Source organism: Agelaius tricolor, unplaced genomic scaffold, assembly GCF_023055355.1.
Source record: "Agelaius tricolor isolate 1412-34295 unplaced genomic scaffold, bAgeTri1.0.p SCAF_29, whole genome shotgun sequence".
Lineage (NCBI taxonomy): Eukaryota > Metazoa > Chordata > Aves > Passeriformes > Icteridae > Agelaius > Agelaius tricolor.
In genome coordinates, this window is record NW_027269289.1 from 1,224,077 (window position 1) to 1,236,498 (window position 12,422).

Sequence of the window (12,422 nt, forward strand, 5' to 3'; positions counted from 1 at the left end):
GTTATTTTATTTATTTATATATATAAATTTATATATATAATTTTTTAAAAATCCCTGTACTAGCATATTTTCCTCCTGTCTAGGAGATGACATTTCCAGTCACTTTTTGCAAGAAATTAGCTAGTAAAGGCAGCCTAAAACAAACCATGTGCTTGTATCATCTTGCTTTCCAAGTTGAGGGGGTTTATTTTCAGTGGAAAACTGGGACATTTCATGAATCCCTGCTGCATGGCCATGTATCTTACAGTCCTTTAGGCTTTGCAGGTCTGAGAGATGGATTTTTCTAAGCTATTATTATACACTCTATAATTTATCAGTCTTAAATTTAAGGATATCAGCTCAGTGAGGATTTTTATTTCACATTTATTTACTCTCTTAGCCTTTAAGTGAACATGAAAATTATTAACAAAATCCCTCTTTAGTTCAAAGCTTCAGTAATAACATTCGTAGTGTGTGCAATCAAGCCCTGGTGTTGCAAAAATTGCCATAATCTCACATTCAGCACTCTCTTACTCATCCTCCTTGGGGTGATGCCTTGCTCCAGAGATGCATGACCTCAGCCTGGAGATTCCCCTGACTTCAATCACAGCAGGTCAAAGCCTTCAGGCTCTTGGAAAAGTTAGCTGGCCAAAAGATGCCTTCCATCCCTATGGGAGCATACAGGGAAGCCCACAGGATGAAGTAATCTTGTCATGCTGAATTTCTATGCTTTGTTTTGCTGCTAAAAATCACTTCAAGCTCTGCCCATGTCTGAGCCAGAGATATTTGGGTATGGATGGAGGGCAGCCACCCCTGTGTGCTCAGCTTTCCTCCCAGAAGCTCCATGGGGGTACCTCTCATCCAAAACAAAAATATTTAATTTGATTTGTTTCTTCTGAAAAAGGGACTGTTCATGTATTTGGAGCAGGAGTTTTGCACCCTCTTCACTCTTCATCGGAGCCATTCAAGAAGGCAGCCTGGGAGCTGCTGTCACACTTGTGCTGCCGGACCCCCAGGCTGATGTAGGGCTCTCCACTGCCTCTCCGGAGCCTCTGGAGACAGCTGCAGCACAGGAGCAATAAATCATTATTAGAAAAAACTCCAACCTAATGCCACTCACCAGAACCTAAATTGCTATTGATGGGGGATTGAGTGGTTTTTGTTCTGAATAAAGTCTATTTGATGGCATGGACTGAAGTATCCATTCTGTAGCTTACACAGCATCCCTCAGAGCATCCCTTAAAGTGGGATAATCTTCTCATCCCCTTGGAAAAGCCAAACTGGGGGCTGGTAATGTCTTACTTTTTGTACCTCTAAGAATTCAGTGACCTTCAACCACTTTGAAGTCCTTGCAAGGCAGAGGATGAAGTGTCAGGGGGTCCTGGTAATGCTTTGATGCCTCTGTCAAACTAAAGTTTAACCTCAGCACTCATTGCAGAGGAAAATAAGCAGTGTGACTTTCAGGAGCACCTCTAGGGACTCAGTTGTTTGACTTCCCATTTACTGCCCATGCCTCTTGCTGACACTATTTTGCATTCTGTACACTCAACAAATAGCGTGCCCTAAAACCTGCAGTAGTCTGGGACTGCTTGTTCAGCTGTGATTTTGTACTGCAGGAAGGGCTGGGTTACATCTGTCTCACTACAGACATGCCGCCCTGCCTGCCTACCCCAGACCTGTCCCAGCCCCTGTCCCAGCCCCTGTCCCAGCCCCTGTCCCAGCCGTACCAGTAAGTGAGGCTGTAGTTCACAGCCAGGATGGCCACAGCAGCTGCCCAGTGCCAGAAGAAGCACATCGTGAGGAACATGATGTTGCTGTGGTCATTCTCATCCCACACAGGACCTCCCCATGGCTGGAACAGCACAACACCGATCTGGGTGGAACAAGAAGTGGGTGGAACAACTACATTGGGAAAAAAATTATAGAATCCCAGAATGCCAGAATTGTTTGGGTTGGAAGGGACCTTAAATAACCTGTGCCAGAGCCTCATCACCCTCATAGAGTTACCTTTATTCATGTGGTGACCGAGGAACTTGAGCCCTGACCAGGATAGACATTTTTGCTGAGAGTGAAGTTCATCCTTGTAATGAGAGGCCACACAAAGTAAGTCTGTGCCCAAGATATCTCTTTTTCTGTTCAATATCCAGAACAATTGTCCCTCAACATTCCAAACTCCAAACCATCCTTTAAAAACTCCAGATTTTGTACTTTACAAGCTCAGCCCAGTTTCTTACCTCTGAACAAAGGCTGATTTGAGCAAGCACAGCCTTGAAAAAGAGAAGGGAAAGTGGTTTGGTTTTGGGGTGGTTATTTTGGTTGGTTTTTTGTTTGTTTATTTTTGGTTGGTTTGGTTTTGTTTCTTTTTTTATTTGTTTGGGGTTTTTTTTGATAGCTTAGTTTTGAGAGCAATTATCTCCAACTGATTTCTTTGCTTTTCCAACTCCTACCAAAGTCAGCAGCTGGCTGTATTTTAACTCTGTTTTATTGCTGGCAGGGTTTGTATCTTTTCACTAAACCAGAGGCAGGGCTGTAGGGAGCATTAGACACATTAAGCAATTAGTACTTGGTTGTTAGGTACTGTAAAATGTTGCTCACTTGCTTTTTCTCTTCCCCCTGGAGAAGCAGTAAGCCAAAACAAACAGCTCTTGCAGCAGGAGCAGCCATCAGAGATGACCTGTGATAAGTAAATTTTCATTCTGGGTTATGAGCTATTTATGAAGTGAGCCTGGCAAAATAATCCTTGGGAGATGTGTGATTGATATGTGATGTATAACTTGTTCCCCTCTTTTCTCTTTGCTTCATTGCTCTGGGAAGGCAGAACAGACCTGCCAGAACCACGTTCCCTGAACAATGGTGATGTGGGCTCGGAACATCTCCAGGACAATGTTGTCACGCAGGAAAACCTCCAGCAGGATGCTTCCAGCCCCAGCAAAGATGGTGATGAGCAGCAGGGAGTGGATGTGCTGATCCAGCATGGGGCGATGAAGGACGTGGTAATAGAAGAGACAACCTGCCAAAACAGGAACCCTGCTTGAAGCAGCATTAACAACAACAGCCATGGCCACCGAGCTGAGTAAATCACCTGCCTGGGTGGCAAATTGAGACAGGCCATCATGGAAAGAGGGGACTCCACATAGCACCGTCTCCTAGGCCTCCTGGCATCCCAGCATCCTGGGGGCAACCAGGGGCAGGAGGATCTGAACAATACAATGACCAAGGACAGGGTAGTTTTCTTCCCACAGATGTCACCTCTTCAGATGAGGCTTCTGCTCTGTCTTTCCTTCTTATTGCTAAATTTCATCATTTTTTGGGAGCTGTAAATGATAGATTTCCTGGTCATACATGCCAAACTGTGCATGTGGAGCTGCCCCTGCTGCTGCTGCCTCAAAAACTGCTGTGATCAGGAAAGGAAAATTAACAGGAGCTGTGCCTTCATTAAGGAGGATTCTATATAAACAAGACCTTCTTTTCCCATAGGAGAGCGTTGGAACTAGATGATCCTTAAGCTTCCTTCCAAACCAAGTCTTTATATGATTCTATGATCCAAAAGGGGTCTGGAATCACAGCTGACAACTTGCAAGGCAGCCTGAGGACAGAATGATATTTGTGATGCGCTGAAGCTGAAATAAATCAGTTCAAATTGCCACGTGCCACGTAAGGAGATGAGGCTAATGATGCCTGCAGTGCAATTAATGGCTCTCAGGGGAACATGGGGCAGGGGAACAGCCTGTGGATGTCAGAGGAATGCAGAGTTCACCAGTCATTTATCATAACAAGGAACCTCATTCTGCTGCTTTGCACTGCAGTAGCTTCAGAAATACCAAACCAGAACCTATCCATGGCTGTATTTCTCATCTCATTCCATCCCAGCCTGCCATAATATATCCCCTACAATGTGTCCTATCTCCAGAGGCATCTGGAACCATATCTCAGTCAGGCAAATTTTAGCTCTTCTCTGACTTGGTGCCCAATATCCTTCCCCTAATTAAGCACCACCTTCTACAAACCTTCAACGAACACAGCCATGGCCAACATAAGGCGATCCAGACCCTGCGGCACCACCTGGGAGATGAAGGTGAAGACATCTACCACCCCGGAGAGGCCGTAGAAGAGGTACATGGTGGTGTGCTGCCAGTTCATCAGCTTCACCCAGTCGTGCTTCTCCCCGCTGTACAGGTACAAGTGGGGACCATCGGGGACAAACTGCTCCGCCAGCATCCCTGCAGGACACCAAGAGCATGCAGTTTCTGGGGGTTCATTTGCAATGGTCGAGACTGTTCCTTGCTGCTGGGGGTTCTGAAGCAGGAACTGGTGAGTTTGCATTAGGGAGAAAAGACTGGATGGAAAAATCAGGCCTGTGTTTAACGGCAGCTCAGCTTTGGGAAGCAGTATGAGAATTGCTTTTCCACATCAAACTATACCAGAGATCACGTCAAGATGGATGGCAAGGATGCATCCAGGCTGCCCAGGAGAGTGCTGGAATCACCATACTTGAAAGTATTCAAAAATATGTGAAGAGGGTGCTCAGGTTCATGGTTTAATAGTGGATGTGGCAGTGGTTAGTGGCTGGACTTAATGATCTAAGAAGTCTTTTCCAGCCTTAAAAACTCTCTGATCCTTCCAGATCTGGACCAGTTTCTATGGAGTCAGGGCTCCTGTACAGTCATCGGTGCAGGCTAGGTGAACACTGACATAGCAAGTGAAATATAACCCTTACCTGTTAGAGAAAAGAAGATTTTGATTCCCCCTTCAATGGCATCCACACGCTGGAAACAGTAAGCCCTGTGGGATTTTTTATTTACCTTCTGGCTGAGATACTGCAGTGGGTATTTCACAGACCACCAGAGTCCAAAGAGCAGGAAGAAGCTGCCTGGAAGCGCATGACCCTTAAAATTTGCCATCCTGTCAACCTCTTCTGACTACAAGGCAAAGAAAAACAATGTAATTATTCAATTTACACAAGTTATTTGGCGTAACACTGGGAAAAAATAGGATTTCCCTTTCAGGGAGGACTGGAGTAGGCTTGACTAACCACATGGGAATCAGAAGGAGCACAGGGAACCCCTGGGACCTCTCTGAGGTCCTTTCCCCAAGATTAGGAAAGGTCAAAAAAAGCCACAGTTGTTTCAAAAAAGCCCCAAATGTTCTGCAATATCTGACACATCCCAGCCTGAACCTTTAATTCCAAGGATCTCTCTCAGCAGTAGGTCCTGCTTTTCTTGCTCTTCTGAAAGTATTAACGTAAGGATCTGCTGCTGACCAGGGCTTTTCAGGACCAGGTAGGAGAGATAATACATAGGGAAAACAGGAATGTCTAGGAGTAAACAGCAGAGTTTTTCTTTAACTTCATGAACAGCCACAGAAGTGGTGTGCTAAGTCCAAAATTTTTTAAATCTCTGGAATTGTTTCAGGCCATGGAAGAGATGAAAAAATCCTGCATCTATTCCACAAACCGAAGCACTTTGTTATAAATATACCTTCAAAAATACCCCAAAAGCTGCTGGAAACAAAACATTGTGGGTTTGGGCAAACAAATCAAGTTGCTCCCTGCATCCTGACCTTCTCACACTCCTTCTTCCCTCTCCTGAGCATCCCTAAACCAGGACTTGCACCAAGCTGCTGGAGCCTCTGTGCCAGAGTGCGCACACACATGGTTTGCAGGATGTTGGGGGACCCATTTCCTGGGAGAATTACAGCAATTAAACCCAGCCAGCTCCTGTTTGCGCTTTGCTCAATTAGGCTGAGAAATGATCAGCTCTTTCATGTGGGCTCAACCACATGTTTGAGGGCTGCCTTGGTGTGAGGTAGTGTCAGACTGGGCAATTAGGAATGTTTTAATTGATAACAAGGCTGTGCTGCTGGTGCCCAGGACTTCCTTCTCTGTTTAGTAGCTTCTCTGTAACAATCCACACTTAACCGTGGGCAGAAACTGTCTCCCTTGTGGAGTGGATGCTCTTCCTCCACATAGCAGATGTTGCATGGTTTGGAGCTAGATCTGACCTCCCCATCCCAGACATCCTGGTTATCCTGAAACTGCCTTCCCCAGCAGCATTTTGGGCTTCAGCCCCCACTTGCTGAAAATATAAACCAAAAATATTCTTATTCTGCTGTTGCACAAGGGATAATTTGTGTGGGGGGTAAAACATGAGTTGTTGCAGTCAGCCTTGGAGAAAGGGAGTTGTTTCTTTGGCTTTATTACTATCTGATTTCAGGTTGCTTTCTCCCAGGGACACCTTGTTTCATCTCTGGAAGTCCATGCCTGGTGCAGATACCATCTCCCAGAGGAGTCTGTCCCCATGCAGGAAAATCCACAGGGTTAAAACTAATCTCCTAAATCCCTGCAACCAATTTGCCTGATCCAAGCTGGTTTAACCAAACAGCTAATCCAACAGGTTGAGCAAAGCAAATATTAGCTCCATGTGCAAACATCACCCTGGTAGATGCAGCCACACAGGGCAGCACATGGGGCTGATGTTCCTGCAGTGCCACCAGGCTGGTTTCCATCCTGTCTTCACCAAGCACCTCTGAGCTACCCCAGTGGGTTCATGAAGATGAATTTAGGGGGGATTTAATCCAAGAATGGAAAAGCTGTGCATGGAAAGAGCATGGTATGAGCTGGCAGCTTTGCAGGTCACTATTAGCACTGCAGGGTTCTTCCTTATTTCATTACTTAAAAGGAAAGATTTATTGACAAAGGGTGCATTGGGTAATTAAACAGAATATCAAACCAAGATGCTGTTTACCAGCAGGGCTAGCACAGTCCAGTGGGTTAATACAATCATTTCTGCAGTCCTTTGAAAGGGGCGATTGGGAAATGGGAGCATCCAACTGTTTCCCTGTGATTAAGGGAGCAGCATTCCCAAGCCATGGAGAGGGCTGAAAAAATCTGTATTTTCTGGGTAAGTAGAGAATCTCATCATATACATGAAATGGGGGTAATGGCTTTAAAATGAAAGAGGGGAAATTTAGATCAGTAACAAGGAGGGATGGTGAAATAACGGGGTAATACCTGGAAGCAGAACCAAACCCATCCCAGAATACCACAACAAGAAGGATTGCTACCATATCCTGCTGTATTAATGCTACAGTTATAACATGACCATAGCAATATATACTCAAATATTTAACTGATGTAGCTCTTGCAGTTACATATTAAAGGCTGATATAATGTGGGGCCTGATGGTTTTCCAGCTGAGATCAATGCAGTCAAACTGAGATGACCTGAAGGATACACCGATCAATCACAATTAAAAGATCAGCTAAGTGGGGTATGCACAGCCACCTTACAGTGCTTATGTGATCTGGGCTGAGCTCAGGGGGTCATGGGGACTCTTTTGTGGTTGCTGGTCTCCATTCCTGCCTTATAGCAGGGAGCACATGGCTCAGCTGGGACACGTGACCCACAAAACTATTTCTCCTGCTTCTCTTCCTCCTCTGAAAAACATGCAATGGGTAAGCACAGGGGAAAAACCAACCACAGTTATGTTGTACCCTGAGGCAAACAGCCCTTGTTTATCCCTGTATCTCCAAAGGAAGTGAGACATGCTTACAATCAGCAGGGAAAAGAACAAGCTGAAGGTCCAGTGGTTGCTGGTGTTTGTGGCCACAGCCACCATACCAGGGCATCCCTGCTGAATGTGACTTTGTCCCTTCCCTCATCAGCCAGCCATGTTTTGCAACACCCCCGTGTCCTTGCTGGCTTGTCATTCGTGCTCTTTGCCCCCTGCTTATTATGGTGCCCTGCACTGTGTCTGCTTAATGATTTACTGTTTCATCTGCTCTTATCACATCCCAGAGGAGCTGGTTTTTCTTGGTTTATAGCTAATGCACCCAACCACCAGGAGAGGCATCTGGTGGATGGTAAGGAGTCTGAGAACCCAATTAGGCTTTCACCTCCTTCTTCTCACACTACTCTGGTAGCCCCAAGCTCTCTTTTTAGTCACAACCTGGCCCATTTTACTATTCCAAATATCTCATTTGGTTTCCTGAGGGATTTTTTTTGCTTTGGTTTGGTTTGGTTTTTTGGTATTTTTTTTTAGTCCATTGATAATGTCTCAGTCAAGGCATCATTTCCATTTTCCCCAGCTAGGAAATCACAGTCTAAAGTTCACCAGTGGGCAGAGCTGACAGCCATCACCCCTACAATTAACTTTGCCCTTCAACCTGTGTGAATCAGGCAGTTTGAACACACCAGAGCTGGTTTGCTCACTGTACCTGTGCTTGGCTGTCAGAGCATCTGTGGGTGACAGGGATGGTCCCCAGGGAAAGGCTGACTCAGGGAAGAGGAGAAATGTCTTGACTTGTGGAAAAACCACCCAAGCTGAGCTCAGGCTGAGGTGAGGAATGCCACTGAGATGTGTATCTGGAAATAATAAAGCTAGTTCCAGCCTTCCAGAGGGGCTCTTGTGTTGAATCTGCAGCTGCAGGAGTGCATCAAATCCAGACCTACAGACTGACAGCAGCTGAGGTGCTGTGCTCACAAAACCATCCTCAGTCAGACCCTTCCCTATCCTGCATGTCCTCTGTGTGTCTCCCTAATACAACATACCCACTGCCCAAACCTAATGGGGATGGCAGTGAGCGAGCTATCTCTGACTCAGGAGTGAGCTATCTCTGCCTCTGAGGACAGAGAGATGGCAGGAGACACCCGAAAGGTATCAGGAGAGGCATCACTGACTGTGATAAGCTCTCCTGTACCCTGTGCTGCCTCACTCATTACAAGCACTGTCTGATTTGTCTGCAGAGGCACTTATAATCATAGCAGCACTTCCATTAGCTCCCACAGGAGCTGGATCTCTAATGCATTAATGTCCGGCTAAAACCCCTCTCTGAACCATTTCATCTCATTATTGTCAGGCTCTCTTTTCCCTCTGCCTCTGTCCTCACCAGGGAGTGTTAACAGTGACACTGAACAATCATCTTCCTCATACTGGTAAGGTCAGCTGCTGCTGGAAAAGCAGGAAAGCAACATTTCTGCCTCTAAAGGATCCTTAAGGCGTTTGGACTTAGGTTAAAAAATCATCATCATCATTGGACACTATTAGGCTCAATTGCCAGGAAGTATCTGAAGGACCATCAGGTACTGCAGTGGCTTATGCAGTGGCTGCAGACAGAGAACACAAACTGAGATAATCCATCCTCCTGAAATGAGAAAGTTCAACATGAAAGTTCAAACAGGGATGAAAGCTTTAAATTCAGGATGTTAGACTAGAGGTCTATTTATTAGACATAATGGATCCACCTGGAAAGAGACGCTGAGGGAGGGAGATACAAAAACTGATGATGGAGATGTTATACAGCTCTCTGCTTCCTCTTCCTTATGCTGCCTCCATTTGTCTCCTGTTTCATAAGCCCCTGGTTTGGATTCTCCACCCCTATCCTTGCTCTGAGCCCCATCATCAGGGAAGCAGAAAGAAGCTACATCCCAGCAAAGAAAGTTGAGAAATAAAATAAATTAGTCAAGGCCTAATTACAGAGGCTCAGAACAGGCACTGTCATTCCTTTGTGACCTGCATTTGTTTATTTGTGATTTTAAGACAGTGAGGTCTGACTTTAAAAATTACCTGTTGGGGGAAATGCACTTTACCATCTCCAAAGCCATTTTTCTTTGCCTCTACGTGATAGTAAAGATATTAAAATGCTTTCTAAAGGAGTGGATGCCATCTGTGCCCTGAACTGCCTCCCTTGCTCCATGATGTGTGATGGGGCAGCCCTGACTCCAATAACCCCTCACAGATACCAAGCCAAAATAAGCTCAAACCCAGCATTATCACCATCAAAAGTGCGACAAAAAATCAGTATTTATAGAATCCTAGAATCACAGAACAGTTTAGGTTGGGGGGAGTTTCAAGATAATACAGTTCCATCCCCTGCCATGGTCAGGGGGACTTTCTACTAGCCGAGGTTGCTCCAAGTTCCATCCAACCTGGCCTTGAACTCTGCCAGGGGTGGGAGAACCACAATTTTGCAGGACTCCACAACTTCTCTGGGCATTTTCCAAAGAGGAGATGAATATTTGTCCTCAAATTGTTCCAATTGCCCCAGAATGTGACACTTTTAAGCACTGTGTTAAGCATTGTGTGTCTTCAACATCCCTCAAGGAAAAATATCCAAAACAAAGGATTAAAACCATTTCCATTGCAATAAATACCCAAAATACCCATAAAACACATAACCCTAAGCCTGCTAAGTACCACAGTTTGTCTGTGGCTACCCCAGAGCTGTGGTCCCCAACATCCCCCTCCACAAGCACCTTGAGCCTCGGCTGTCACACCCTGTCCTGCCAAGGTGAAGGGTTGGTAATTTTTTAATGATAAGCTGGTAGGAAGAATGGAAAAAGGAAGGAAAAAAACTTTCCCTCCAGCAAAGGTGGCCCTGCCCATAGCAAGGGAGATGGCATGAGATGAGCTTTACGACCCCTTCCAACCCAAACCATTCTGGAACTCTACAAATCCAAAGTGTGAGGTTTTAGGCACTGGAAGTGACTTTTCTGGGCATTGCTGTGGGTAGAGGAGTTTTTGGTGGGGAGGGAATGAGGAGGGAGTTTTTGGTTCAGTGCACACAGCAGCAATTTCAGTTTGGCTGTGAGGCAGAGGCTTTGCATTTAATTTGGCTGGGAGTGGAGCAGGGAGCCAGCAAGGGCTCCTTGCAGAGTGGCGAGGGGGTTTTGGGGCCCTGCTGGCCCCAGGCTGCCCTGCTCTCACCTCTGCCTGCTTTGGGGCCTCACATATCATGTTTATTTTTCAACTTCCTCCTTGGAAAAAGTTGCTGCAGGTTTGCTGGGCTGTCCCATTGCCTCCCAGCCCAGCAGAGACAGCAGCCAGTCCCCTCTGAGCCCCTCCACGGGGACCTCAGGGCAGGGCAATTCCCCGGTGGGCTGGGAACACTTCAATCCCTCCCAAATTTACTTTCCTAAGGGAAGCAGTGGTTCACCCACCGTGACCCCTCTCTTCCCTCCCCATGGAGTTTGGATGCCAAATTAAAGGGTCCATAAAGGGCAGGCAGGGGATCCAGGGGATCCCTTCCCATCCCACGGTGTGGGGTGACCTCCCCCCTGCCCGTGCCAGCCCTTGCCAACAGAGCCTTACCTGCCCTGGTGATCCTGGTGCTGCACCTGCTCCCAGGTGATCTGTGCTCCTCCCCTGCCTGTGGCACCCGCCTCACCTGCCTCCTCCCTGCCTCCCAAACCCCAGCTGGGAGGGAAAGGTGACCCTGGACACAGAGATCCCCCACTCCTGGGCACACCAGGTGCTTTAATTTGCAGTTTTCTCCCACAAAGGTAATCCATGATTTGCTGAATTCTGGCTGTCTCAAGGCCTTTCTTCTCCAGATCTTAATTTTCTCAGATTTTGTACAGTGATGAAATTTCCTTCAGTCAGAGTTCCCCATTACCCACCTCATGCAGGATGGGATACAGGGGAGCTGTGTGGGGCATTACCCGCCCCCCCCCCCCCCCCCCCACTCCCATGTGCCTGCACCCCTCATCCCTAAAACACTGCATTAATTATTAACTGGATTAACTCCTTCAAAGCACTTCATTTTCCATGCTTCCCAGGTTTGATAGATGCCCCTCCTGGATACCCCCTCCTAACCCATCTTTCAACTCCAAATGCAATTTTCTGACCAAGCCTCCTATAAAGCTGAGTTTATCCTTAATAATACTTTCCACTTTCATCTCCAGTCCTGCAAGTGCTTTACAAATGTTAAATAATTAACCCTCATGACACCCTTGGGAGGGAGAGAAGTGTTATTATGGCTATTTGTAAAGGAAGCTCTGACAGGGCCTTCTGTGCTCCAGCCCTGGGTTTTACTCACTTTTAGGGAGCAGTGCAGCTACTTACAGCACTGAGAGCAACTACACCTGCCACAGGGAATTTGTAGTAAGAAAGCTGGATTTTAATTTTTTAAATATATCCACCCTGATTTATAAATTACTTGAGGTATAGAAGAGCTGTCTGCCAACCCTGTCTTTTTCTTTTATTATTATATTACTATTTTGATTCATTGACATAAAATCTATTCCCTCTCCTTGTCCCACAGTGTTGTTTAAACAGATGAGTTCTTAAATAATAAATAATTATCAATTAATACATCTTTCTCACCACTCAGAGAGCTAAGTGCTGCTGGAAGGGAGGAAGCATCCCACAGTCATCCTCTCCTTTATCAGTGATGGGGTTGGATGCCCAAACCCTCTGTGTTTTTCAGGTGGGAGAATTTAAATTTTTTAGAGGCAAAAGCCAAGCTGCAGGTATTTTTTATCTCTTCATTAAATTGTTTCACAAATGTCCCAGGAGCCTGATGATGTTTTGCATCCCACAAACCCTGGAATAAATCAGAATTGATTGAGGGGCTTACACCCTGCTCCAGGCACATAGAAGGATTTACCAGAAATTTACCAGATTTACCCAGAAAACTACCCCCAAAACTGAGGCTGAGGAATAAAA

At 46.0% G+C, this 12,422-nt stretch overlaps 1 protein-coding gene across 1 annotated transcript; it reads right to left on the bottom strand.

The window, feature by feature from the left end:
- Window positions 1-440: 440 nt before the first annotated feature.
- On the bottom strand, window positions 441-4,898 carry TMEM45B (transmembrane protein 45B). The gene is made up of 5 exons (XM_071449472.1): window positions 4,697-4,898; window positions 3,987-4,199; window positions 2,805-2,989; window positions 1,707-1,852; window positions 441-1,041 (listed from the first exon to the last, which is right to left on the bottom strand). Exons 1-5 carry the CDS (start codon window positions 4,878-4,880, stop codon window positions 924-926), a joined length of 846 nt encoding a protein of 281 aa, XP_071305573.1. The 5' UTR covers window positions 4,881-4,898; the 3' UTR covers window positions 441-923.
- Window positions 4,899-12,422: the final 7,524 nt, after the last annotated feature.